This window comes from Watersipora subatra, chromosome 2 (assembly GCF_963576615.1).
Source record: "Watersipora subatra chromosome 2, tzWatSuba1.1, whole genome shotgun sequence".
NCBI classification, from domain to species: Eukaryota; Metazoa; Bryozoa; class Gymnolaemata; order Cheilostomatida; family Watersiporidae; genus Watersipora; species Watersipora subatra.
In genome coordinates this window covers 49,558,837-49,586,217 of record NC_088709.1, presented here as the reverse complement: position 1 = coordinate 49,586,217, position 27,381 = coordinate 49,558,837, and the positions used below count along the sequence as shown (strand labels likewise).

The 27,381-nt window shown below is 35.7% G+C and overlaps 1 protein-coding gene across 2 annotated transcripts in view; it reads left to right on the top strand.

The window, feature by feature from the left end:
- The window catches only part of LOC137386766 (cAMP-dependent protein kinase regulatory subunit-like), a 42,266-nt gene that overhangs the window by 9,327 nt on the left and 5,558 nt on the right, over window positions 1-27,381 (top strand). The window contains exons 1-3 of one of the 2 annotated variants that reach the window (XM_068072901.1): window positions 5,386-5,538; window positions 20,922-21,086; window positions 23,970-24,061. In XM_068072901.1, the coding sequence (XP_067929002.1) occupies window positions 5,500-5,538; window positions 20,922-21,086; window positions 23,970-24,061 (296 nt within the window). In that variant the 5' untranslated portion in view covers window positions 5,386-5,499. Of the gene's footprint in view, window positions 1-5,385; window positions 5,539-20,921; window positions 21,087-23,969; window positions 24,062-27,381 lie in introns of those variants that run through there. The other variant, XM_068072900.1, reaches the window with a different exon arrangement.

Below are 27,381 nucleotides of genomic sequence, written 5' to 3'. Positions count from 1 at the left end.
TAAATAATCTATTCCAGGAATGGTTACGATATAGTGATTTTACATTTGGCGAACAGTAAAATACATGTAAATTGCCTAATCCGTTGTAAGATATTCCCAAACAGACCTTTGTCCCTTGTGAAGCAAAAACTTTATATAAATTTATAATCTGATGTAAAGTTTACATTATTTGAGTTAAAGAAGCGTCTACTGTAGCTTGGTACATAGTCTTGTAAGGGTCACTGCACATTTAGGGTGCTTTCACATCCTCCACGCAGGGTTGGTATGCGATGAATACACCAGTAGCATTAGATTTCTGTTCACATATCTCTAACAACTGTAAAAATATAGTTTTTTTTGTGATGATTGGGGTGCATGTGGGTAGACAATACCTGAGTCGGGTAGGTTTCTTCGAAGCATCAACCTGAAACCTTTATATATAGTTAATGTTTGTAGACTGTGATATTGGATTCATTATCAGGTCTTCCTTTAATCAATAAAGTAATTACTGTCTCATGTGAATACAGTCAAACATGGATAACTCGAACTTCAAGGGACCGAGCAAAAGTGTTCGAATTATCAGAGCATTCAAATTATCAGAGCACTGTCACAAGTCCATATATTTACTTATTTATTAGTAGATACATGTACATATACAAACTATAATATAAATCAAAAGCACAAATGGCTTGTTTCAAATTAAATGCTTCTAATGTAAAGTTTAAAACGTTTTCATGAAAAAGTATAGAGATTTTTCTATCACTTGAGATTGGTTTGTTGTTTGAGGTGATGTTATTGCCAGGACGTTTTTCAGATTGACATTGGCAAAACTTGATCGTTGTTGAAATGCTCAAAAGAAAAGACATTTTTTTCTTTTGGGGTTTTACCCACGATCAATTTTGCCGTTTTTTCTTGAAGTTTATGCAGATTACCTTACTTTATCTGGGATTCGTTAAGAGCAACACTCCGAGGCAGTTCAATTAGAAATTTTACGAGGTTTTACGGTACATTCTATATCACTCACGCTTTTTTAATAGATACTTATTGAATGTACACACGTATTCTGTGTTTAGGTCAAACGATGAATTGTTTTTTGTAGCTCAGACAACGTATACGTTTAATTACAACATTTTTTAAGACGTTTTAAACATTCAACATTCCGAAGTTGATTCAACACGGAATCAACGTCGGAAAACGTTGATTCCGTGTTGAGCGGGCAAATCACGGGCTAGCCGAGTCACGCACTCAAGGATTTTCGCCACGCACATACAAAACAACATGCGATTTTTGTTTTGTATGTGCGTGGCGAAAATTCTTGCGCGCGTGACCCGGCTAGCCCGTGCTATTCATCGTATCGCAGTAAAAATCAAATTTCACCAAACTTTTAGAAAAGTCGTTGACAAAAATATTTTGCCGATGGTGGTAATAACGACACTTATGAATTACGAAAAGATGAAGTTTACCTCTATGGCTTTGAATAAAGTGATTTTCTAAAGCGAAAACAACCGTTTCGGTAGCTGTTGGGCAAAAACACAGTTCGAATTAACAGTGTTGAGTTCGAGTTATCTATAGCAATTTATCATTACGTGGGAACAGACCAAAGGAAATGTTCGAATTAACCATGTGTTCGAGCTATCCGTGGACGAGTTATCCATGTTTGACTGTATATATTATTGAAAGTGGCATGTGGAGGATAACTCCTAGTTTATGGATCTGTGTAGGTCTAAATTAACGAATACACTATTCAAACGATAAATATTTAAAGTGTATGTTGGAGGTTCCAAAGCACCTTTACCGATGGGCTTTCACAAAATTTTTGGGTAGATTTTATGAGAAAGTATAATTATTTTTTTATCCTTTGCAATTATTTTTGATGTTTAGGGTGACCGAACTGTCAGAACGTTTCAAGATTAAAATCGACAAAACTTCATTGCAATTAAAAGGCTCAGAAGAAAACTATGTGCGAAATGACGTCGCTAGTTGCTATCGATAATTAGCTGATATCGGCGATTGCGTTGAAGTTACGCGTCTCTATTTTGTGGGTCTTTTTGCAATTATAGACGGCATCACACTTTCGCTTGAGCTGAGCATTTTAACTGCGATGAAGTTTTACCGATTTTAATCATGAAATGTCCTGGCAATCATATCAAAAGCAATCGTAACTGGTAGAAAACTACCGATATTTTTAGATAAAACTTGCTAAAATTTGGTGGAAGTTCATCTTTAAATGAAGCACATTTATGCGTGGTGTGGCAGATTCGCTTCATTTTGGACAAAATCAGTACATCATAAATCATTTGTGTTAGATTGAAGTCATCTGTCACAGGTAGAAGATCAACAGCGAATAATGTTTAAACTTGAACGATTTCTCCTTTTCTAGTTATTTATTAGTGGTGCCATCATATCATGTAACACTTGTGCTTGTATGTGTTTAGTCTTCCAATAATGAATTGTTATGGATGTTGTTGGATAATAATAAATGATAATATTAATAATGATATTAATGATCATAATATTAATAATAGTATTAGTAATAATAATAATATTAATAATGATCCATAATAATTGATGTATAATTAATGTATATTATATAATTATATTAATGATAATATACATATAATAACCCCAGAAATAGAACAAAATGTGCTTCATAAATCCTTGATGTAAATTACTTCATCACAACTCAAATAGTCAAAAGTACATTTGCAAGTTGTGATAACTCATACAAGGAAATCTTATGGAAGGTAGCATAACTGTTGGCATAAAACTGACTGGCAGAGGTCAGCGGTGAAGTGGAAGGAATGTCACCTGCCATTTTCGCTCATTTCTTAGTTCTGATTAGCTAGTTGTGTTCATGGCTTCTCCTTTGTTATGTTGGAGTGTGACGAAAAGTCTCAAGTGTTCTGTATTTAATTACTAATTTCTACAGCTCGCCAATATTCACACACAAGTGTGAGAAGAATGCATCACAACTGCATCACAACCTGTATGCAATAACATGTCAGCTAAGCCATGCGTCACATGTGAAACCTGATAGCTTTTGCAAACTGCGTATCTATGCAGATCTCTAGTTTTCCTCATATTTTACTTTTCGATTCAGTGCTTGTTCATGGTAAGACTTTTGTATTGCGGCCGAGATGTGTCTGCCTCATAAATTCCAGCCGATCATATAATAATAGTCGAAGGAAGTCAAGTTTATAAAACTGAAGAGTATTTTAGCAGCTATAAAAATATTTACTATTAGTATCTCTTATGGTTATAAAACTATGGTGATAAATTGCAACGCAAGCATATTATATATATATATATATATATATACTTTGAATTCCTAACAACTTGTCCTATGGATGACGATAATGCAAGAGACTCTCTGTACTATGAATCATAATTAGAGCTTTACGGTTTCCAAAAATCACCTGCTGATTCGATATTGCAAATTTGCAATAACCAATCAAATTGTGATTATTGCCAATCGTGTATTTATAGACAATTCACAATATTGTTATGAAAAAAAACTTGTAAATTTTCATTAATTTTTGTTTATGTTAACTTCAAAGAGAAACTGTTTTCTGTTTGTGATGAGAAACATTCATCTCATGAATGTGTGTGGAAGGGCATGGAATGTGCATATTATGGGACGATAAGGATTCTGCGTCTAGTTCCAATACCGCTCACTCTGATAATTGTCAGTTGTGAGATGAATTGCCATAACGCTATTATATTATTTATCCGATTGGCAATATCTCTTTAAATGGTGGCGATTTTCAAATTGTCCACCTTCAAAATCACTATATCACGAAGCTCTAATCGTAGTACGGTCAAACCTCTACACACAGCTTTTTTAAAGTTGCGATGTGAAGTTTGATAACGTAATCTCCAACATATGGCGTTCGAGGTTTTTCGAAATATCATAGATTAGTATGTGAAAGTGAAATGGTTAATTAGAAAACAGAATAGTACATGAGGATTATAAGCTACATAAAAATGATAAACGTGTATAAGGTAAGTTAATTTAAACTCTATCTAGCCTAATAGAGAGTAAGTTACTCTGTAATCTCTCTTCCCTTATACCTAATCTTCCTTTATCATGTCTTTGAGGTCACGGAACAATAGATACATCTTTTTATTGTTTATTACTGGTTTGGGTTTTAGATCTAGTTTAGTTTTATATAATGTATTTGTTTTTGGGATTTGATTTTTGATTTATTTTCATCAACAATAGTAGTTAAACAAAAGAAACAAACTGGAAGAGTGATGAAGCCAATAATATGCATTAGCATAGCTAGTCGTGGCATTGGGCTTGTTGTCATTGCATAATCAAGATCAGTTTTTATGAGAAATTAGGTTTTATTCACTTGTTAAAAGATGTAATTTAATTTTTTCTTTAAACTGGCCACCATCTCTATAATTGTTATAGTATTAGGGAGTTGGTTCCAAAAGTGGCCTGTTAGTAATCCAACCGGCGATGGCCACGGGTAGAATATTGTGAGAGATTTAGGCAAGTGTGATAATCGAGCGTTATTTGGTTTAATGTTTTGTGAATTTATATGCAGCATTTATTAAGAAGTTACTATAGAGTGTTTGCTGAAGTATACCAGTGATTTCAACATAAAAATATAGTATTTGGCTTTGACATAAACCCTTTTGACATAGATATTAGAATAAATTACCCTCAAATGTAGAGATTTGACTTTTGGTATGGTTAATATATAGATCCATCACGACATGTAATGCTACTGTTCTGACCTATTAGGCCTATTCCATGCTACATCCAGATACTGATTTCACTACACGGGAGTTGTCTGTCCTTTTAAAACATGTTTACCATATACAATGTATATAATCCCTGAAGGCCAATAGAGAGTCAATTGCGATTCTATGGCTTGATACTTGAAATGTCAACTAAAATAAATTGTTGGTTAGTTTCTTGTACTTAACATTACTATAAGAAATATTCGGCAGGCAGACCAGGATGCCTTTTAATAATGTATTGTTTTCTATTGAACAAATAGTTAGGGTTATATTCAGAGTAAACACATTTCCATGGCTTTTTCATTTGATGGCTCTTGAATGGTAGTTGAACACGTCAGCGCTGAACAGCTGCTGCCCGACTGGCAGCGCTACAAGCAGGGAGTGCTTGCGTAATCAGTGCTAATGGTACACAGGGGCATTGTAATCCAGTGCCATCATGCTCGATAGCATGTGCTTTCAATTGATTGTCATTCTATTCTCTTCTATTGTGGGCCGCATTGAAGATAGCTTGTTGGTGGTTGGCCAGTTTTGCCCTGGCCATTGGAGCATTTCAAACGCCCTTCACTCTCTCATCAAGTTTGCGATAGCCGGTTGTTCTTCTGCCTCTTCTCTTGTGTCCGAAGTGCATTTAATTATTTTATCACTGCCTCTCACATCAGTATAGTAGCAACTGCTGCGTAAGTAATATCCGGCACAGATAATTGTTCAGCTCACTGCCAGGTTCACGTCGAGGGCAGTGCCCTCGTGTCTGTCCATCAACTCCGCAACATGGATATGGTCTCCGGCCATCTAGCCGGTATGCATATCGTAAGTGCTCTCAGCTACTGTTATTGCCGCACTAGCTTGTACCATTGTATACTTGTTGCTAAATGTTTCTTGCACCTGCTGGCCGTCAGTTGGTTGTGAGTGAACATCGGAGTGCATGTAGTGCTGTTATGTTCTCTACTTTGGTTTTAATCGGAGTTGTGTTTGTTTCTTGTGACATTTGAGCAATAATAGTTACTTTCTGTCCCCATTCACGGGCTAGTTGGAAACCGTAGAACTTATTCTTTATCCGGATTTGAGCAAGCCAAATGTCTTCCCACAACTGTTAAGGCTGTTAAGTAAGCTTCTAGGTGAGTCTCAATAGCTACTCCCTATAAAGTGCTGTTAGCTCAGGTAGTGAGGATGTTAGAATGCACAAAACATTAAATTTTATGGTGTCTGCACATGCTGATGCTTTTGGTTATAGTTTCCTATTTGCAAACATGTGTTTATGTCTGACATATAGACAGTCGTAAACTCACACTAGCATCATGATAAAAGCCTCGTTTGCTATATAGCTATATATATAGTCAGGAATAGCTCTTTCTGTCATTTTCTATTATCATCAAACATCTCACTAGCCGTCCGCAGGCTTTCCTATCCAACAAAGTAGCCTCTGGTGTGTTAGTGTATTCATTTTAGCAGCATTCAACAAACATACTATCTCAAAAATTAGACTATCAATTCGAGCGCTAATTCTTCTCAGAAAGATCGGTGTAAAACTCTTTTATCTATATATTGTTCAGTTTGTGTTACGCTGCTCCAATCTAGTATCCCTTTGTATGGAAGACTGATAAAGAAACATTGAATGCTTTAAAAAGTATGCTATCTGGTATGAAGAGTTACAACTAGTGTCTAAAAGCCTTTAAAGATGGTCGGCTAAATTTGTTTTTAGATATTTGCAATATATATTATATAATATATATAAAATATATATTTTTAGATATATTGAAATACTCAAATCATATCTCCAATCCGCCTGACTATCCATTACATTACCACTTTCCCAACAAAAACCACAACACTTCATACCAGACACCAACACTTTGTCAATTTACATCATATAAGAGCAGGATGTAAAAAAGAGCTTTTTCTCTCAATACACATAATTTATTTTACTGTTCTTGTCTCATGGTCTAATTTACTTTAAACAGCAATTGACTGGTGTAGGTAAAGTTACTATCTATCATATCTTCATGGCTATATTAAAAAAGATGTCGCTACAAAAAAGTATATTTCTATCTGATGCCACGGATGAAAGTCTCTCTCATGTTGTTATTATTTTGGTGGCTGTTTGGAATATTTTGCAGCTTTTTCATTTCATTTGTCGATTGTGTTAGTCTTAAGCAAACGTTTACATTTGTAAGGAAATAATTCTGTCATACCTTGTGATAAATTTATTATGGTTCATTGTAAATGAAATATTTAACTATTTAACGTAACCTTTTGAAAAAGCATACATTCAAACCTTGACTTCTCAATGTGACCTCAACAAACAGAAAATAAAAAATTTGAGACTTCTCAGTGTGACCTCAACAAACGGAAAATAGAAAATTTGAGCCAATATTTGTCTAGACATGCGAAGCAGTTTCTATCATGGGATGTCCATAGTTAGCCAAAGCATTTGAGCATTGTAAATCAGTACATACATGTTTGTATGCAGGTCTTATTCATTCAGTTTGGTTCTAAATTACTTAATTAATATTAAACGGTATATACCTTTACTTTTAGTTTTACAACAAGTATTGCAAGAGGACTAGTGTGAGTGGTATGGGTGATGGTGTGAGTGGGTGAAAGAGGTAAAATGCACTTCTTTTCATAGAATTAAAACAGTAAATCACGATGTTTCCATGACACACATGACGCGCAAATTTTAGCCAATTCGCAAATTATTCGCATCATGGAAACGGCATTCGCAAGCTAAGTGAGTTTTGTAATTCGCAAAACGTTATCAAATCCATCATGCTTGCGAGTAATGGAAACAGCGCTTGTGAATGATGCGCATTAAAATAACACCCCAGCTGTTCAATTTTAAACATTTTCAATACTTTCGTTCGTCCTTTCTCGATCGAGTTTCATGTGTTTGCGCACAACTCCAAATCCACATGCTGCTGTCATGGAAACATAGTGAGTAACTAAACTAATAAACATCAGAAAATATCTTCAGATCTATTGTATATACCCTAGGACACTTATATTTCGCTAGTATTTAGTTTTGTGAGTAGCATACGGAGTAAAATTTTCTGCAACTTAATTTCGCATCTCTGATGAGTGCAAAAATATAATGATAGGAAAATAAATGCAGTGGAACAAACGTAATTAGATTCCTCAGGTTCAGTTCACCGGTAAGAAATTTTTTTTCAATTTGGAACTAGTTTGTAATTGTGAACCGCAGGTAGAATTGTGTGGCCGAGATCGATAATGCAACTTGATCGCTTGCTGCTATTTATTTCTTGGACTATCAATGAACAAAGCTATTTAATTCCGCGTGTTCGCTCGTTCGTTATGATAGTTCAGTTTTGCTCATGAAATTTTCGCAAGAGGATGACTCCGCGACAACGCGAAAGTTAGATGAGGCGAATACATAAGTGTCCTAGGGTATGTACTAAATTTCATTGGAATTTGTAATGATCAAGAAAGTGATGGTTTTTGTTACATGCCAAAACAAAAATAGCGAAGACAGAAATCAGGAATTATTGAGTTGAACAAGTGTTTTGAGTTTGTTATCTAGTAGTATTGCAGAGAGTCGGTGTAGATAATTTGAAGGTTTTAGTAACACTGTAACAGCAAGTACATAAACTGAAACATGATGGTGGATGTAGTATGTTAGTGTCACGGAATAAAAAATGATGTTTGTCACTTGTGGAAGGATAAAAACAAAAATATTTTTATGGTAGTTGCGCAGGATTTTTAAACCTATAACACAGAAACTGCGGTAAGAGTCAAAAATATGCGCAAACAACAGAAAACTTATTTCATAAGTTTTATAGGCCAAAAGTGTAAATAAATAGGTACCTCTCTAAAAACGTTTGCTGCTTTTTCGATAAAAAGATACTTTGTCTTTAAATATAAAGAAATATTCTAACGCTGAGAGAAATACTAAATTGTATAGAATTTAGAATAAAAAATGATTTAGGATTATTTTAAGTTGCTGGTAGAATATGTAACACAATGGCTGCCAGATTACAACATTTTATTTGCTCTCCACCTTCTGTTAACAATATAAGCTAAAGTACTCGTTTAAAACCAGTTTTTATGTTTACAAATTTTTGTGTTGTTATATTACAAAAAATGAGTCCGTTTTAGAAGAAAAGCTATTTTAAAGCAAGCAAAAGTAAAATACTCACCGTCTGTTTCCTGTATTGCCAAGGTTCCATCTCCATTTACTTTTTGCTAACTAATACAATTGGACAATGGAACCTTTTTAATGGTTATTCCTTTATTTGCATAGTTTCTTATATAATTTGGTGAAGTTATTATGTAGTTATCTCAAGTGTTTATCATCATTTCTCTTCAGCTCTGAAACAAATTAAGCAAAATATGTTCTATAGGAATAGTTGTTGTGGCATACCCAGGTTTCAACTTACAGTCATACCTTGACATGCATTAATGCAGCTTAATGCATTCCGTGGCTAATTGTATTCGTGTATGTCAATTCTTCCATATCTCAAATCAAAATGTTTTATATAAAATAACTAAATACAAATTAATCTGTTTCTATTTTTTGAAAAGATTTCAATACAGAATGTTACAATGGAGAAACATGTTTTAATTGTTCTAATGCAGTAAAATAGTTTTGATCTTGAGTTGTACTAAACTTAATTTCATTTTTATTTTTTAACTTTTCTTGTGGTTTGGCTTTTTCACTTTACTTTTAGCCGACTTTTTTTATAACTTTTTTCAAATTGATCTAACAAGACCGAGTGATGATGTTTTCTCAAGTGGCCTCTCACATACTCAGCCACATCGAGAACCATCTCGTATGTTTGTATCTCAAATTTGTCTTGTATCTCGAGGCAAAAATTTGATCGGAACGTTCGTCGTATTTCAAGTTTATCGTATAATGATGATGGACACTTGTATGTTGAGGTGTGACTGTACACTGAACTGACTGACACGTCAACTTCGTATGGCAAAGTTCGGTTATTTTTATGGAAAAAACCAGATAAATTCAGTGTTCAGCCTAGTGACTCAAATCTTGTGAATCTTGTGATGTTTTATTACTAATACCCTAGAATGCCTGTGATGAAACAAAACTGCTGAGATAATCTCAAAGGGTGGCCATTGGGCAGTAGAAGCACAGTTCATAGCATTGATTGGAGCTGAGGCCTGCAGTTTTGATTGGAGCTGAGGCCTGCAGTTAACCACAAAAAAGCTTAAACTTTTACTGGATTGGTCATACTTAATTTTGTCAACTAAATCTCGTCGGTCGCGTTATGATCGAACAACCTTTTAGTAGGGAATAGAATATATTTGTTCATACCCAGACAATTCAGAATGCAACAAACGGGCTCATTTGATAGCTGTAGGGCTAGACATATGTAACAGTAGACTAGACATATGTAACAGTAGGGCTAGACATATGTAACAGTAGGGCTAGACATATGTAACAGTAGGGCTAGACATATGTAATAGTAGGGCTAGACATATGTAACAGTAGGGCTAGACATATGTAACAGTAGGGCTAGACATATGTAACAGTAGGGCTAGACATATGTAACAGTAGGGCTAGACATATGTAACAGTAGGGCTAGACATATGTAACAGTAGGGCTAGACATATGTAACAGTAGGGCTAGACATATGTAACAGTAGGGCTAGACATATGTAACAGGAACAACATATTTCCTGTATACAGTTGAAACATAGACACTTTGGATGGTCTGTTTAGGTGCCATTTGACTACGATATTGTCTCACTTCGCCAGCTTCTTCTCTTTGTCTTATTATGTAACCTTGACTGTCTTTTGAAGTTGCCATAATTACTCAAATCATGCAACTTGGTGAAAGTTGCCAGTTTTCAATGCTTACAAAACTAGGTGCAAGTATAAAGAGGTTTCTCATGGTTATTTCACTTAGTAAATGCTGTATATGCTGTATCAAACAAATCCATTAAGAATAATGGACATAGAGAACATCATGTAGAGATAAGGAACCTACGAGTTTTGCATCTATTAAACACACAGGATGAGGTGTTGAAGATTGGAAGAAGTGAGATTTTGATTATCTCCTTGTTCAAAGCTGCTAGCTTTCTTAACAGCCTGTGTCTCCTTATCTATTAATCCTTAGCTGATAAATATCGTGGGTGTTTAGTGGGTGTTTAGTAAGCGGAGCAGAGTATCTGCTGGTCAGCATAGCGTCAGTATGTCTATGGTAAGTACGCCTCTATTCACCATCGTGTCAAGTTTGTAGAAATGACATACATTAGAAGGGCAGGTTATGCTGGTGTTCACTTCATCGTTGTCTAGCTTCTGCGGTAAACAGCGATATAGCCTACTTGTATTAGCTCTTGCTATAGCTCTGCAATGTCTAGTGTCTGTTTGGAAGATTTGAAAAAGCAGTTTTTACAGAGCCATTTGTGGCACACATTTTTTATACTAAAGTATACTTTGTATTTATTAGTAAGTAAGTATTTAGTATAGTATAGGGGGTCCTCCCATGTTTTGTGACGATTCTGACGACCCGACGACAGGGATATTTAAAAAGTGACAGACGAGACGACCATTTATCAATGTAGGTGACGATGATTGCGTAAGTAGAATTACTAAAGGCACGGCTACACGTAACGAATTTTTCGTTGGTTCTGAGTTCTGGCCGAAATCACGACAAACGCATGATTAATCGGTCGAAATTCACAGAATTATTTGCGTGCCCACCGAGTTCGTCGGTGAAACGCTTTTACAGATTAAACAAATTATTAGCGAGCACGACTCTTGCAGCTTTAGCAATTAGTATAGTCCAAGACATGTATCGCGACACACAATAAAAGTACGAAAGCAATTCAACATAGAACACACGATGTAACTGTTTAAATTGCGCTATTATTGGTTAGCGAGCATGACTCTAGCAAATTTTAAAATATATGTAGTCCGAGAACATAATGCCACACGCAAGAAAAATATTACGAAAATTCACCATAGTAAACACGATGCACATGACTTGATTGCGCTAAAGATGGCAACATTTTCTACCACAAAACTTTTGCTGCTAAAAAGGAAATATAATTAAAAATAAACAATTTGTAGCTATAGCGTCCAAACAATAAATACATACAATAACGCAAACTAAGCAGTTGCATCGTGTGTACTATGTTGAATTGCACTTATACTTTTATTGTGTGTCATTATACGTCTCTTGGACTATACTAATTGCAAAGTTGCTGGAATCGTGCTCGCTAGCACACGTTTCTAGCAGCGCAGAATAATTCTGTGTGTTTCAATCATATCGTGATTTTTGTTAGAACCAACGAAAAATTTGTTACGTGTAGCTGTACCTTTACTAACTTATTATTTGTCCATAATTCAACACGTTCAACCGAATCTTTACTAGTTTGTGTTTGAAGCATCTGGCTCAGCATTTATAGACTGCCATATAATTAAAGTAAACAGCAATGAAATGCCGCGACATTGACAGCAAATCCGTTTCTAAGTCTGTGACTGACAGTGATTATGAAAGACAATCTCGGTCTATTTTCAATGCAAGAAATGTAGCCCTAAAAACCCAAGACGGCTGTCACTCTTCGCAGAGTAATCAGCAACACTCCCAAACATCACTAATAAGTTTGTGAAGATCGCTGCTTTAGCCATGTTTTTGGTTAGCAGAAGTTCAAACTGAGCAAGTTTCAGGTTTTTAACGCAACCCAGTGCCACCAGAATGGATATTTGTATTAAAATAACGAATATGAAGAAAAAGGTTGTTTTGGCTACCAACTTAGAAAGGTGACAGTGATTTTAAAAGTGACGACAGTGATTTTAAAAGTGACGACAGTGATTTTAAAAGTGACTATTCTGACGACAACTTTGTGTGGTAGGACCCCCAGTATACTAAAGTATACTATACTAAATAATTTTTTATACTATTTCTTATAATAATGGAGCGACTTGGATCAGCACAAATCTATGAAAATTGGGTTGATACTGTTGTCACACAATTTGGAAATATCACATTGACAGGGAATGATTAACCATTAAATATTGATGGGGCCTATGCTGTTGGTCGCCGAAACTAGTCATACCGGCGCAAAACGCTAAGCGACGCAAACAATTAGTGACGCAAAGCGATAAGTAACACAAAACGCTAAGTATTCCATCGTGAAAGTTCAAGTACCAAAGTGTTGCTATCAATGATAAAACTGCGCGATAGGAAGGAATGATTATTTTTCAAAGCTGTACTTCACACTACCGACCTTCACACTACTGACCTTGAAACGTCTCTGGCATGGCTGCTGCTGTCATTTCTCAACTTCATCTGCGCGCACTGAGATTTCATGGAGCCTGTTGAAATAAATCAATCTTATGTTTTATAGTCTACTTGACAAGTATTACAGTTTTATGTTGGAAGATGGGCCTAATTTTAGAACTATTAGATTTGGCGGATTCATATTACCGTAGGTTTGTTAGAAAAACAATAATTTACCGATAAACAACAAGTTAAATAGTATCTGCATGAGCTGAATGTGATATCTCAATTTGGCTTATCCACGACCTCTAGGATCTGCATGGTTTTTGAAAGTAATTTCCTTCCACGTGTCCCGATTACCTTAGTTGGCATTTTAAAAAAGGAGCTTGCATCGCATAGCAAATACTCTTTTCACACCGCTATTGCAGTTTCTAAAAGGTCCGTGACAAGCGCTATGTGGGGAGCAACTCATGCGAGATATGGAAGCATTTATCATGTAGTTGGTTGTTTGCTCAGTTTCCAAACATAACACCCATCCATATTGTCTTCAGAAAATGAATAAAATCATGCTTAATCCGGTTACAGCTGTGATATTCTCTATCAAATAGATTGCCAATAAAAATGCTACACATCAATTACATTAGAGGTCATTGAGAGTACAGCTTATTCACGGGAGGCAGAAGATTATGTAGGCCCACTTATTGCTTTTCATATTACATAAGAGATGACACTATAGAGAGAGAATCATTTGTATGACTACAATAGGATGTTCGTAGAAGTTGTTGAGAGATTTGGGAGAGGCGAGACATTCAAAGCTTAAATAAATGGAATTGACCAGTTAGTTTTCAGACCTATTTTTCTCACCTCAACTTAAACTGCAAAAATTATGCAATAGTTTGATTTCAAACAAGTATTTTCTAAATTATTCAATACGGCAATCATCAAGCAAAAATGGGCAACAGTTGACCAATGAAATCAAATACATGGTTTGACATATCATTTAAAATACAATTTTCTATGGAGGTAACGGATAATATGTGAAATATTGTTAGAGCAGCTAGCAATGATATTTTCAAATAAATGTTGGAGGTTGTATGCAATTTGTTCATATAATGCAAGTTTAATTGAGTTGGAAACCTGTAATTGTCATGTAAAAATTGGGGACACGAGCCATGAAAGTTCTTGAAACTGATAATATGGTCTAAAAGAAACAATTAGCATAGGTAAAGTGGGAAGATGCAAAGATTTGGAAGGATCGTTTGCTGACATAAGATATCCTGACTTTCTATTGACTTTATAACCCAAAATTTATGAATCAATAGAAATTGAATAGTGCTTCATATCCAGGCATGTCAGTCGCTAATATCCAAGCATGTCAGTTGCTAATATCCAAGCATGTCAGTTGCTAACATCCAATCATGTCAGTTGCGAATATCCATGCATGTCATTTGCTAATGTCATAATCTGTAACTGTCATACAAAAAATGAAGACGTAAGCCGTAAAAGATCTTGAAACCTGTAATTGATGTAAAATAAAATTTTACCGTAGACAGAGTCAGAAGATACATAAATTTGAAAGGATCTAAACTATAAGCTCTTAATTATAGATCATAGATTAATTTATAGGTTATCAACAAGTTATGCTATATCTAAGATGATCAGTGCTTTTGGATTAATGCCGTTTTAACCAATTTCTTCCAAAATTTAAAATGACTCAAGCCACTATTAAATTTTAATAAAGCCATGTAAATGGCATTCACATTTTTGCTATACATTATGTTTGGCTATGTTTGGCTATATATTTGTCTAAATCGCAAGTTTACATCATCTGCGAGACGAAAGCGGCAAAAACTTGCAAGTTGAGCGAGTTTTGTTGCTCACAAACTTTTGTCAAATGTTTCACGCTTGTGGAAGATGGAAACGGTTCTTCCGAATGATGCGCAAGAAAATGCCTCACAAGGTATTCCATTTTGAATATTTGCTGTACTTCCGTTGTTCCTATCTTGAAAATGCGACTGCCCTCTAACGTAAAATTCTTAAAATACTAAAATTCTTTTTAACAAAGCCCCTATGTTAATCTTCAACTTGCGAACATCCATTAAAACATCACATGCTAACGCAACATGACGTAACGCATCATGCGCACTATCTCAACATCTGCATCCGGACAATGGAAATAGTGATAGTCTTACATGAAAGTGCAACAAACATAACTAGTTGGTATCACTTGAGTGTGCTATGACAGGCCACGTGGAAAATAAATCTCGTTTAGCCTAAAGCTTGTGTTTAGTGTTTTAATGTTTTATCATGTTAATGATTAAACATTAATTTAAACAGCGATGTTTAATCCTTGTAGGTAAATTATTACAGAATGGACACTTATGTTAAGAGACATCAGTTTATTGTTGATCGTCTTGTCTGCACCAAAGCCATAGTGCAGGTCAAGGACAAACAAATTTTTGGCACTAAACTTAGCTTGTCGACTATCCATTAGGCCAATTACTATGACATCTTTAATGCATTATTTCTGCATCCAGGTTCTTTCATCTGAAAATATTGTAGAATGTTGTTTAAAAACAAGACAATTACTCCTACTGGTTTAGTTTTGGGTGAGCCGTTATTGAGCTAATTTACAAATACGCAATACAAAATAATTTAGGCTATTAACTCTCACTATCCCATTATCTCTCTCTGCAAGCGATTACCCTTGTTGGATCACATGGATCGCTCCAGGCATCCCAAATACCAGATCTGAGCCAATCTTCAAAATTACTAAAATCTGACAAGAGTGGGAGTTGTCCATACAATCTACATATATAAATCTGAGCGTTTGTCTTTTTGTCAAACCCCGTGTCTAGTTGTAGCAATCTAGCAATAGAAAATCCGCACGGCACTGGATTTGTTCTCGGGACCTTCAGATGTAGAGGCAGCAAACTTAAAGGTTGACTTGCAACAAAATTCACATTACAGTTATTCGGTATCAAAAGATTCACCGTCTTACTACGCTGTGTTGTAGGTGCAAAATATGTGGAAATGTGATTACAAGCTCTTAAAAGCTTAAAAACAAAAATCCGCCGTAGATTGGAATAAGTTTATTTATCTGACGTAGTCATTATATTTGGTTATTGTTTTGTCACGTGATGTTCTCATGTGAATTGCAAGGCCAATAAAAGGCTCAATATAAAACTTATCGTAGCGCTAGTTTATGACCAACACTTTGGGTTTTACCTAAGACCCCGTATCAAATATAGATGCTCGCTACTTTACAGTTTTTTTTCGGCTTGGTCTAATCTTCTAATCGTTATCTGATCATGTGACCAATACTTCACGAATAATTTCTGCAGCATTTTTCGATTATCACAGGTGAACAATAGGCTCGTCATGTTTATCAGACAATGATATATAGGCCCCTCCTTCGAGCTAAGGTTGAAAATTTAAACGAATTTTTACGGTAGGTGATAGGATATCAGTGCTGAAAGTGACAGCATTACAATTATGATGAAATAGACGCGTAAGAACAATAGTCATGGTTTTATTGAATGCGTGAAGTATATTTGTGAAAATATTTCGACGAATGAGGTTACGTGAAAATGTAAACAGGAGCCAACTTGTACAACTACATCCCATTTGAGCCGTTTTGGAAAAAGATTCCAAACTACGGCGGTCTCTTGTGGCTGCGATTAGCCGTTCGTTTTTGAGCTTTTAGAAGCTTGCAATCATATTTCCATATATTTTGCACCTACAACAGAGTAAGACATGGTGAATATTTTGATATCAAATAGCTGTAATGTGAATTTTGTTGCATGTCAACCTTTAACCATTAAGCTGCACGGAATGCAATAAATACATTGGGCAAATATTCATTATATTGGTTAAGATGGTGGCGTGTAATGAGCTTGTTTGGGATTAATAACTAGCGCTGTTGACCATTACTGATTGTTAAGTTGGCCCAAAACGCTGGTATTGTTTTAGTAAAGATTTTAGTAAAGAGCTTTGCAGGTAATTTAATCAAACTCAATAGGTAATTATTCTATTACCTGTACAATGCCAGGCATTCGGCTAATTAGCAATAAAACTCTGTACAGTTTCAAAATTATATAGATGTAAAGGTTTTAGAGTGATTTCTATACACAAACAGAATTTCGTTGCTATTTTTATCATTTGTGACGCACTTCGCAACCACCAACGCTCTCAGATTTATTAAATTGATGAGATTTTGTGCCGAGTCTGGCAGAGCAGTTCATCTTCAACTGATGCTCAACTAATCAATAGTAATATCATTATTTTTTAAGTTATATGAGTAGTTCTGCGCCGAGTTATTCGCCTTTTCTATTCCAAGTTTCAGATTCTCTGGGCCACGGGCAAGCTTAGATCTCAAATCGCTTAAACTGCAACTGTCACATACAACTTTTATCGTATTGTCTACGTAAATCAGCCACGCTGATTCCGATTTTGTACTCAAAATAAAGATTAGTCCACTAACCTTCAAAGTCATTAAGGCTTTTTTAAAGCGTTTCAATATCCATCTCTTGTAAACGACACAATCGGCATAGCAAGCTCCGCCCATAAATATGTGACGAAACCTAGCTTTTTCAGGAACGGAAGTTAAGGATGTTTAGTCCGATTTAGAATAATAGAGATGGGTGTCTTAAAACCCATTATTAACTAAATCCAGCCTGTAAAATAATCTCATTATTTTATGAAAAGTATATAAATTATTTAAAATTGCTTGTAGCTTGTTACATGACGTTCAAATGGGCTGGACGCCGAGAAAAATGAGCTCAAAAAAGCGCGATTTTATACAAGCCAGCGTTGTTATCGCGCTTTTTGAGCTCATTTTTAAAAATGAAAAATTAAATAGCTTATTTACCTTTCAGAAAAGACTGAGATTATTTTCAAGACAGAATTTATATAATAATGGATTTTAAAACACCCTCTCTATTATTCTGAATTCCATTACTAAAAAACTAGGTTCCGTCACGTATTAACGAGCGGAGCTTGTTGTGCCGATTGTGTTGTTTTCGAGACCGATATTAAAATGCTGTAAAAATGCCTTCAATACTCTGAAAGTTAGTAGACCAATCTTTATTTTGAGTACAAAATCGGAATCAGCATGTCTGATTTATCTAGTTAATACGATAAATGTTGTACGTGACAGCTATGGTTTAAGCTTGCTAGGCAGAAGTGAAAGATGTTTAGCGTTGATTCAGTGTTCTTAGAATTGTATAAATTCATTATTATTATGTTTGAACCGTTCAAATTGGAAACTGCCTTGTGAGAAATTCATTAGGTGCACAGGTCAGTATAGAGTTCTACATCTCACTGTTTGGTGTAAGTGGTAGAGCAAGCCTCGGTATGATAGGTGGTCCTGTTGTGCGTTACATCAGCAGGTAAAAAATTACAAATTTATGAAACTAGTGTCTTTGGTATTGGAAGTGTCATAAACTGAACGCAAACAGTAAGGCATTCTGATTGGATGTCTGAGTGTCTAAGCCCATAAAGCAGCGTCTCATTTCACACATCTAAAGACAGCTTGGTAGCTAATCAGGGCTTGCATGGCCAGAGTATTGATAATGTCTCCAGGAGAATCAGTTTATATGATTTGATCTCTTTTCATGCCTGGAAGCTCAAACACTTGCATACATTCATTTCCAATATTTATTACGCACAATATGAATGCATACAGTATGTATGAGGGAATCAATAGCAACATTTGCAAGATATTTAAAAATGATGGTTTAAAACTATGAATGTAAGCATTTCCTCTGAATCTTCATTATCCAAAGTATCAACCATTGGCTGACACTAAATATAAAGTATATACGTAGTTTGTTAACAGCTATATATAGTCTGAGCTTTGCTGCTGTGGGAGAGCCGCATGGAATATCAATGCTTGGCTATTATGTAAGCAATAAATTAAACACCCATCATGAAACTCGTATGTTAAAAGGTTGTTCACAACACAGACAATGAGACGATAACAGTCTTTTAGACAAGGAGCGGCTGTCGATGACCTCTTCGTCTAAATAGAAAACTTTTTAATATTTGGCTCTATGTTCTGTCTGGGACTCACTAAGTTTCCATAATGTGGTCACTCCGCAAGATAGAGGTAGAAAGTTTTGTCAAGGGCTCATTCTTATCGAATGTTTCATGATTGCAAAAGATAGAAATGGCACTTGCGAATAATGCGCAAGAAAATGCTGCATGTAGCGATTCCACTTTATGCATTTTCTACACTTCAGTAGTTCCCATTTCAAAGGCATCTGGTGACCTCTGGTCTAGGATTGTTCATCGCTTCTAATAAAGCGTCCGCGTTAACCCATAACATGCGAGTGTCTATTAAAACGCGTATCACATGCTAACTCAATGTACGCACAATTCGAAATCTGTGTCATCTACACAATGCAAAAAGTGATAATTGCTAGTTACAGTTACATGGTACTGAGGCTATGTAGTAATTATACCTTTTGCTACTAATTCAATCAGGATATGTGCATGCACTCGGTGAATGGCCGATAAGTCAGTTGTCTTCTCATGGATACATCATGTATCGTAGTGAACAAGTCACGCATCTGTCAAGTACAATTGCAGGGGTGTCTGAAATAAACTGAAACCCTTTGTTGAAAAACTTATATTCCCATTTACCACATTGATACTCACTGGGAATTTAGTCAACAACCATAAGTAATATATTAAATTAATAGTCATTTTGTGCTGATTTGAAACAAAAACCAAACAAGTGGTTTGTAAACCAAACAACTATAACATTATGTTATTTAAAGGTTGACTTGCAACAAAATTGACATTACAGTTATTTGATATAAAAAAATTCACCATGTCTTACTCTGTTGTGTTGTAGATGCAAAATATGTAGAAATGAGATTACAAGCTCTTATAAGCTCAAAAACGAACAGTTAATCGCAATCATCACGAAACCGCCGTAGATCGGAATCAGTTTATTTCTCTGACGTTGCCAATCCATTTGGTTTTGTTTGGACACGTGATGTACTCACGTAAATTGAACGGCCAATAAAAGGCTCAATATAAAACTTCTCGTAGCACTAGTTTATGACTAACACTTCGGGTTTTACCGAAGAGCTCGTATCAAATATAGATGCTCGCTACTTTACGGTCTTGTTTCGGCTTGGTCTAATCCTCAGCGCGAATAATTTCTGCAGCATTTTTCACTACCACAGGTGACCAACAGGCTCGTCATGTTTCTCCTAGAATGATATGTACTCCTTCGAGATTAGGTTAAAAAATTAAACAAATTTTTACAGTAGGTTTTGAGGTATCTGCGCGCAAAATGACAGCATTACAATAGACATGGTTTTATTGAATGCGTGAAGTATATTCGTGAAAATATTTCGACGAATGAGGTTGTGTGAAAGTGTAAACTGAAGCCACATTGTACAACTACGTTCCATTTGAGCCGATTTGAAAAGAGATTCTAATCTACGGCGGTTTCGTGTGGCTACGATTAACTGTTCGTTTTTGAGTTTTTAAGAGCTTGTAATCACATTTCCACATATTTGGCACTTACAACACAACATAGTAGGACATAGTGAATCTTTTGATACCAAATAACTGTAATGTGAATTTTGATGCAAGTCAACCTTTAATGATTATGTAGGCCAAATCTTGAAAATTTCATTTTTTAATAGTTTTGAGATAACGATCTGTACAGATATGATCACACCACATGCATTTTTCTTTGCTTATCTCAAGACATATACATGTATATGACTAAATTCACAATGAGTGACACCATTGTAAATAATCATTGTAGTTTTTCAGCAAATGGTTCCATTTTATTTTGTTCAACACTGTATATATGATATAATAATGAACTTTCCCGCCAGATTCTTTTTCGGCTAGAGTAAAAATTCTTGCTAGTAAGTGGGTAGGACTGAAATAGATTCAATTTTCTCCCACGGTATAGAGTCGAGCATCATGACTGCGACTTTTCATGCGTCTCATCCTTTTCTAGGAAGAGTCAAATCCCCCTTCCTCACGTCTCCCGACCACCTCGATTTCTAGCGAGCCAGACTTAGATGATTTGCCACCTGCAAAGATGACAAAAGGGCGGATGAGGCGCGGAGCAGTCAGTGCAGAAGTGTGCACAGAGGAGGAGGCTAGTTGCTATATTAAAAAGGTATTCCCTTGACTCCTTAATGCACTTCTCAAACATATAGCTATCATCTCCTGCAAATATGCACATCTTCTATGCTATCGGCCAATAAACATTGGAGTTTGAAGCTTACCAGTATAAGTTCTAATGTTATGTTAGCTCTAGCGTTATGTTAGCTCTAGCATTATGTTAGCTGTGTTGTTGTGTTAGCTTTACCGCTATAGCTACGTTATAGCCTTAGTTCCTTAGTTCTAATGTTATTTCTATTGATGTGTTGGCTTTACTGTTGTGGCTTTTTGGCAATATTATTTCTATTGTTATGTTAGTTCTATGATGTATATCTGTCATGTAGCTCTATTGTTACTCTTCGCCCACTGGAATATGTCCTGACAATCAATATCTACTGACTAGGTGTGATGAGGAATTTCTGAGGATTTCGAGCATCCGTAAATTAGGGATTATCTTATACTGCCTTATACTTATACTTATCTTATGCTGCCTTCAATGGTGGGCGGTTGAAAGATACAGTAGTTGCTCCTTCAGTTTCAGGATAGTCTGTCAACATATTCATTAAAACCACTATTGACATTCGTTAAATATTATAAAGGGTCAAGGTCAATTACCACAGCCTGCTAATGTTATACTTTGAAAGAGGTCTTTTTAAAGCTGCTACGACTTGACCCTTGACCCTTGTAGTCTACCTCATTACAAGCCATCGTTATACTTACACAGTTGTAACAGGTATGAGCTTGTAGTCTACCTCATTACAAGCCATCGTTATACTTACACAGTTGTAACAGGTATGAGCTTGGAATCTGCCCGTCGTATTCATGCCCTCCTATTCGCATCCTCCTACTTGCACCCTCTGCACAAATTTCTACATGAAGTGAAGAAAATTAAAAAGTAGCCTTACGCTTTGAAATTTATAATTCAATATTTTAGTCGAGTTAACAGCAATAGCGATATTTTTCAACTTTCAAAGGAATGCCTCCGCGCAATGAATAATGTTCTACATAGCTTCTATAGGTCTTCAACATAGTTTGATTGTAATTTTTTGTGGTTTATTTTCATCAACAAAAGTAGTTGAAACAAAGGAAAAAAGCTGGAAGAGTGATGAAGCCCATAATACGCAATAGCATAGTTAGTCGTGGTGTCAGGCTTGTTGTCATGTAATCAATGTCAATTTTTATTAGTAATTAGGTTTTATTCACTTGTTAAAAGATGTAATTTAAGTTTTTTCGTGAAACTGGCCACTTTCTCTATGCTTTTTATAGTATTAAGGAGTTAATTCCAAAAAAATGGCCTGTTGGTAATCCACCCTGCGATGGCCTGCACGGGAAGAAGATTGTGGGAGATTTAGACAGAAATTTGATAATCGAGTTATATATATTGTGGGAGGGATGTAATTACAATAAAACTCCTGATGGGCTGAAAGTATAATGTGATATGAATATAGTGAACCAATAGGTAGTATGGATGATGATTTGAAAAGAGGTTTGGTGTGGGTGAGGCGGGGTTTTTGTGAATGTTTCTTATCATGCGCTGTGGAAGTGTTATCAAACTCATAAGATGGGTGGGAGGTGCATCGCCCCATGCCTCAATGCAATATAAATGTTTGGAATTAACCATAGAATTGTATAATAAAAGCAGAGGTTTGTGGGGTAAATATTCAGATGTGCTGTAGAGTAAGCCTGATAAGGGTCTCAGCTGTTTTAGTAAATATTCGATGTGTTTTTTTCCAAGTGAGATTAGAATCTAGTAGTAAGTAATCTAGTAGTGTAGTACTATCCATTGTTTTTTTTGACGTCATCACCCTGTTTGCACATGCGCTCGTCCACTAAAAAGCCGCCATATTTGTAGAAAACGATCGTCATTCTCCTGAATAATAGTATTTTTCGGTGTTGTTTTGATACTAAAATAAAAAATTTGCAAACAAAAGAATTGTTTGTAATAGTTAATTGCAGAAGCTTCGTGTTTTTAACGATAAAAGTTGTCCATAAAGATGGCAGACAACGATAGAATGATGTCACGAAAAAACGAAGGATTGCTGCATGTTGTGTACAGAGTCGTGTCTCTATTTAGGACAAATTTCTATCAATCGAAGACTAATGAGATCACATAGGCGGCATTAGTGCAACAATTCAATTGCAACAATAAAATAATGATGCAATTTAATGCAAAAATTTAGTGGTTGAGCTGCTGATTACAAAATGTTACAAGTCACAAGCCACTAATAAATTTTAACCATATTGTGATTTGTGAATGTTTATCTTGTAAAGGTTTTTTCATAGTAATTGTTTAGTTTGTTTTCTGTTGTAGTTACGTAGTGTCTTTATTATTGCTATTTTTGTTTACCAAAATTGTTTTTTTCATTTTGATTACAACTAAAATGGCCTTAGAGAGAATCGTTAGGCAGCCCTTGTTCTCTGTCTCTGGCAGGCCTGTTACTGGTATGTCCATTCAGGCATAAGCCAGGCGACGAGATGCTTTAGGGGTGTCATGGACATATTTCTCACATAGAATATTCAATGGCTCCCACCAATGTAGTAACTCGCCCTCAGCGAATTACATAGCAACAAAAAATAGTTGTTTTCTTTTTCTATAGTAGCCTTAGGTCTACAACACAGGTTTGACACTCATTGGCTTATCTTCGTCCAATATGTAAATTTACCATAACATTGCAAATCTTGGGATGTGATCTTTTCATGAAAAATAGTGTTTAATGGCTGTCAAGTTACTTCTGTTTCATCACTTTCCAAGTGCTGTAGTAAAATTATCCTCGAGACAACATTTTACGCATATTCTGGTTTTCCTCATACACGTTGAACAATGAACAGATATTTTATAAGCAATTGAAGTTTATACAAGTGGTTATCAAGGACTAGATCAAACGCGTTTGCTTTTTAGGTGGTGCCAAAGGACTATAAAACTATGGCGGCCCTCTCAAAGGCAATCTCAAGCAACGTGCTCTTCTCGCACCTCGATGAGAATGAGCGTAGGTGAGTACTTGGTTGATATCCGCTCTGTAAAGGGAGGGTGCCGTGGGCTCTAGCCAGTTCCTTAATGCAGTCAATCCTTTTCTCTATCTATATACATATCAAACATGGATAACTCGCCCACGGATAGCTCGAACACATGGTTAATTCGAACGGTTTCTTTGGTCCGTTCCCACGTAATAATAAATTGCTATAGATAACTCGAACTCAACAATGTTAACTCGAACTGTTTTTTGCCCAACGGCTACCGAAATGGTCGTTATCGCTTTAGAAAATCACTTTATTCCAAGCCATAGAGGTAAACCTCAACTTTTCGTAATTCATAAGCGTCGTTATTACCACCATCGGCAAAATATTTTTGTCAACGACTTTTCTAAAGGCTTGGTGAAATTTGATTTATACCAAACATCCGCATAGCGATCGCCCTTCGGAAGCAAGGTAAAGTGAGGTAATCTTTGCATAAACTTCAAGAAAAATCGGCAAAATCGATCGTGGGTAAACTGCTCAAAAGAAAAGGATGTCTTTTCTTTTGAACATTTCAACAACGATCAAGTTTTGCCAGTGTCAATCTAAAAAACGTCCTGGCAATAACATCACCTCAAACAACAAACCAATCTCAAGTGATAGAGAAATCTCTATACTTTTTGATAAAAACGTTTTAAACTTTACATTAGTAGCATTTAATTTGAAGCAAGCCATTTGTGCTTTTGATTTATATTATAGTTTGTATATGTACATGTATCTACTAATAAATAAGTAAATACATGGACTTGTGACAGTGCTCTGATAACTTGGACGCTCTGATAATTCGAACATTTTCGCTCGGTCCCGTGAAGTTCGAGTTATCCATGTTTGACTGTATATGTTTCTCAAAGTTGTGCGTGTATGCATGTCCAGCTATAGCTATTAAAATCATGGAATATAGAATCCGTAAAGCAGAAGATTTGATCTCCGAACCTCCCATTCCCCAGACCGACACCTTACTAACTAAACCACACGAGCTTGATATATTCGCTAGGCAATATATGTCGCTATACCTGAACAAGTAGGCGACCGCTTTCAGTCATGACGTAAAGTCATGGCATAACGTAGGTAGCTCTTATTAGTAGGCTTACTCAAATTATCCGTTGGCATTGTGCCAGGCTAATAACAAGTGGCAGGCAACTCTCATTACCTCTCATTGTTTATAAGCCGATTTTTAATACCTGGGCAACGCCAGGTAGCACAGCTAGTTTTAAATATATTTCAAATAATAAGTTCTTTCCTACCGAATATGTTATAAAGGTCAAAACTTCTGAGTGTAACGGGTTTTAACAGGAAAAGGTTAAATACAATGTTCCGCTTCCAGCGCACTTGGCATTAAGGTCACTGTAGGCTAGCGATAGTTTTTATGTTTCGTAAAGCTTGCTCAATCATACTGCTGCCTTCAGGGATCTCTAACAACAAGACTCCAGTTTGAACAGCATCAACTTTGACATCACATTTAGATCTTTCTGATGCCTACCCGAAGTTGTTGTACGCATGCAAACATTTGCATACTTCTATGGTAGTTCCATAGAAGTATGCAAACATTTGCATACTTCTACGCAAACTGTCAGTCTAACCACAGGGATTTACTCCAATATAGTTTGGCTTTATTATGAAAAAAGGGCGAATCCTTGATGTTAAAACTGAAGCACTTGGTCTAGTTAATACGGGATGTTATTGAAACCTCATTCAAATTAAATTGTTGTTCATGAGGTCGGGAAGTTGTAGTTTCCTATGTGTGTACAGGCTTTTCTTGTGGATGGTTAATCTTATGGCTAATCTAGACTTTGGCTATAACAAAAGTTTGTTTCAAAATTCGTGGAGGTACCATACTTGTCGGACTATTAGCCGCTACTTTTTTTCTGATGATTTGAGCCATGCGGGTTATATAAAGGTGCGGCTATTCTGTGGCTTTTTCTTTCACCGCTAGGGCGCATTACCCGGAATCTCCGGTTAGTGCACTTCTAACGGTGGAAAAAAACCTCTTAAGTTCTCTTAAGTACCTAACGGTACTATTCTATTAGGCACTAGGTTAAAACGTGTCGGTTAATACGAAACAGTGCCGTTAGGCACTGTTTCATTTTAAACAGCAATGTTGCTGCCGTGTTAAAAAGCACAGTCTTGAGTTCTGCAGCCTATACAAAGGTGCGGCCTATGTATTGTTTTATAATCGTTTTTTGGAAAATAAAGCAGATGCTGCTTATATAGGGGTGCGGTTTATAGTCCGAAAAGTATGGTAGTCACAATAACGCATCTTCTGGAATTAATAATTGTTTAGTATCAAAACAAATCTGCAAGTATCGTAGGTGCTGGGTCAGCTTTTAAGGCAAAATTGACAGCTACAATGCTTGGTATATTGAAAAATAATTTAAATTGTTATTCAATATACCATGTGGCCAGTTCTGTTAACAAAAATGCTTTTTAGATATATTTGTAGCATATTTATGAATATTAATTCTTCAAACACATTCATTTGCTGATATTCTTTTAAACCTGGCTGCATCTGTTGTGTGATAGTAAATACACTGTAATATGACTGAGAGAGGCAATAGAGTTCAGCGTTGGTCAAGTTGAACAGAGATATATAGTCAAGCTGAACACTGCGCATTCAACCAGTGTTCCGATTCAATGCCTGTCAGTTCCCCCTCAGTACAGCTTTCAAATGGCTGCCAGAGTGAAACAGGTGTTACACTCATGCCTATCTTTTTACTAAATACTATTGTTATCATTCCCTTCATCAACCAGAATCATCAGCGCAGAAACAGTTGTGTATTCGGTTGCTGACAGACTGTCAATCCCTATTTAGGCAGTCCTGTTAGGCTAGTCATTCCAGCGCCAAATATTATCGTTTATCTTAGTGTAATCAACATCTTCCATATTAACATATTCCAACAAATGATCTTCCCAACATCTTACTTTTCCTATGCTAAATATTTATTTATGGCAATTAAATGTTTCAAGATATTTAATGGTTTGTATCATTTTTACACGACTGCTACAGATTTTCATTTTATTTCAACTTAAAGCGATATGAAAAAATTGCATACAACCACTACCAATTATTATTATTAACAATTATTTTGAAAGTATCATTGCTTTCCAGCTGCTTTAACAGTCTTCCACCTAATATCCGTTCTCTTCGCAAAGAAAGACATTTAAACACTTTGTCAGACTATTTATTAGATTTTAGTGGCTAACTGTTGCCCTTTTTTCTTTTGTTTTATTTTTGTTGTATGACATAATTTGATAATATAATTTGATGATATAATGTATATATATATATGTGTATGTATATA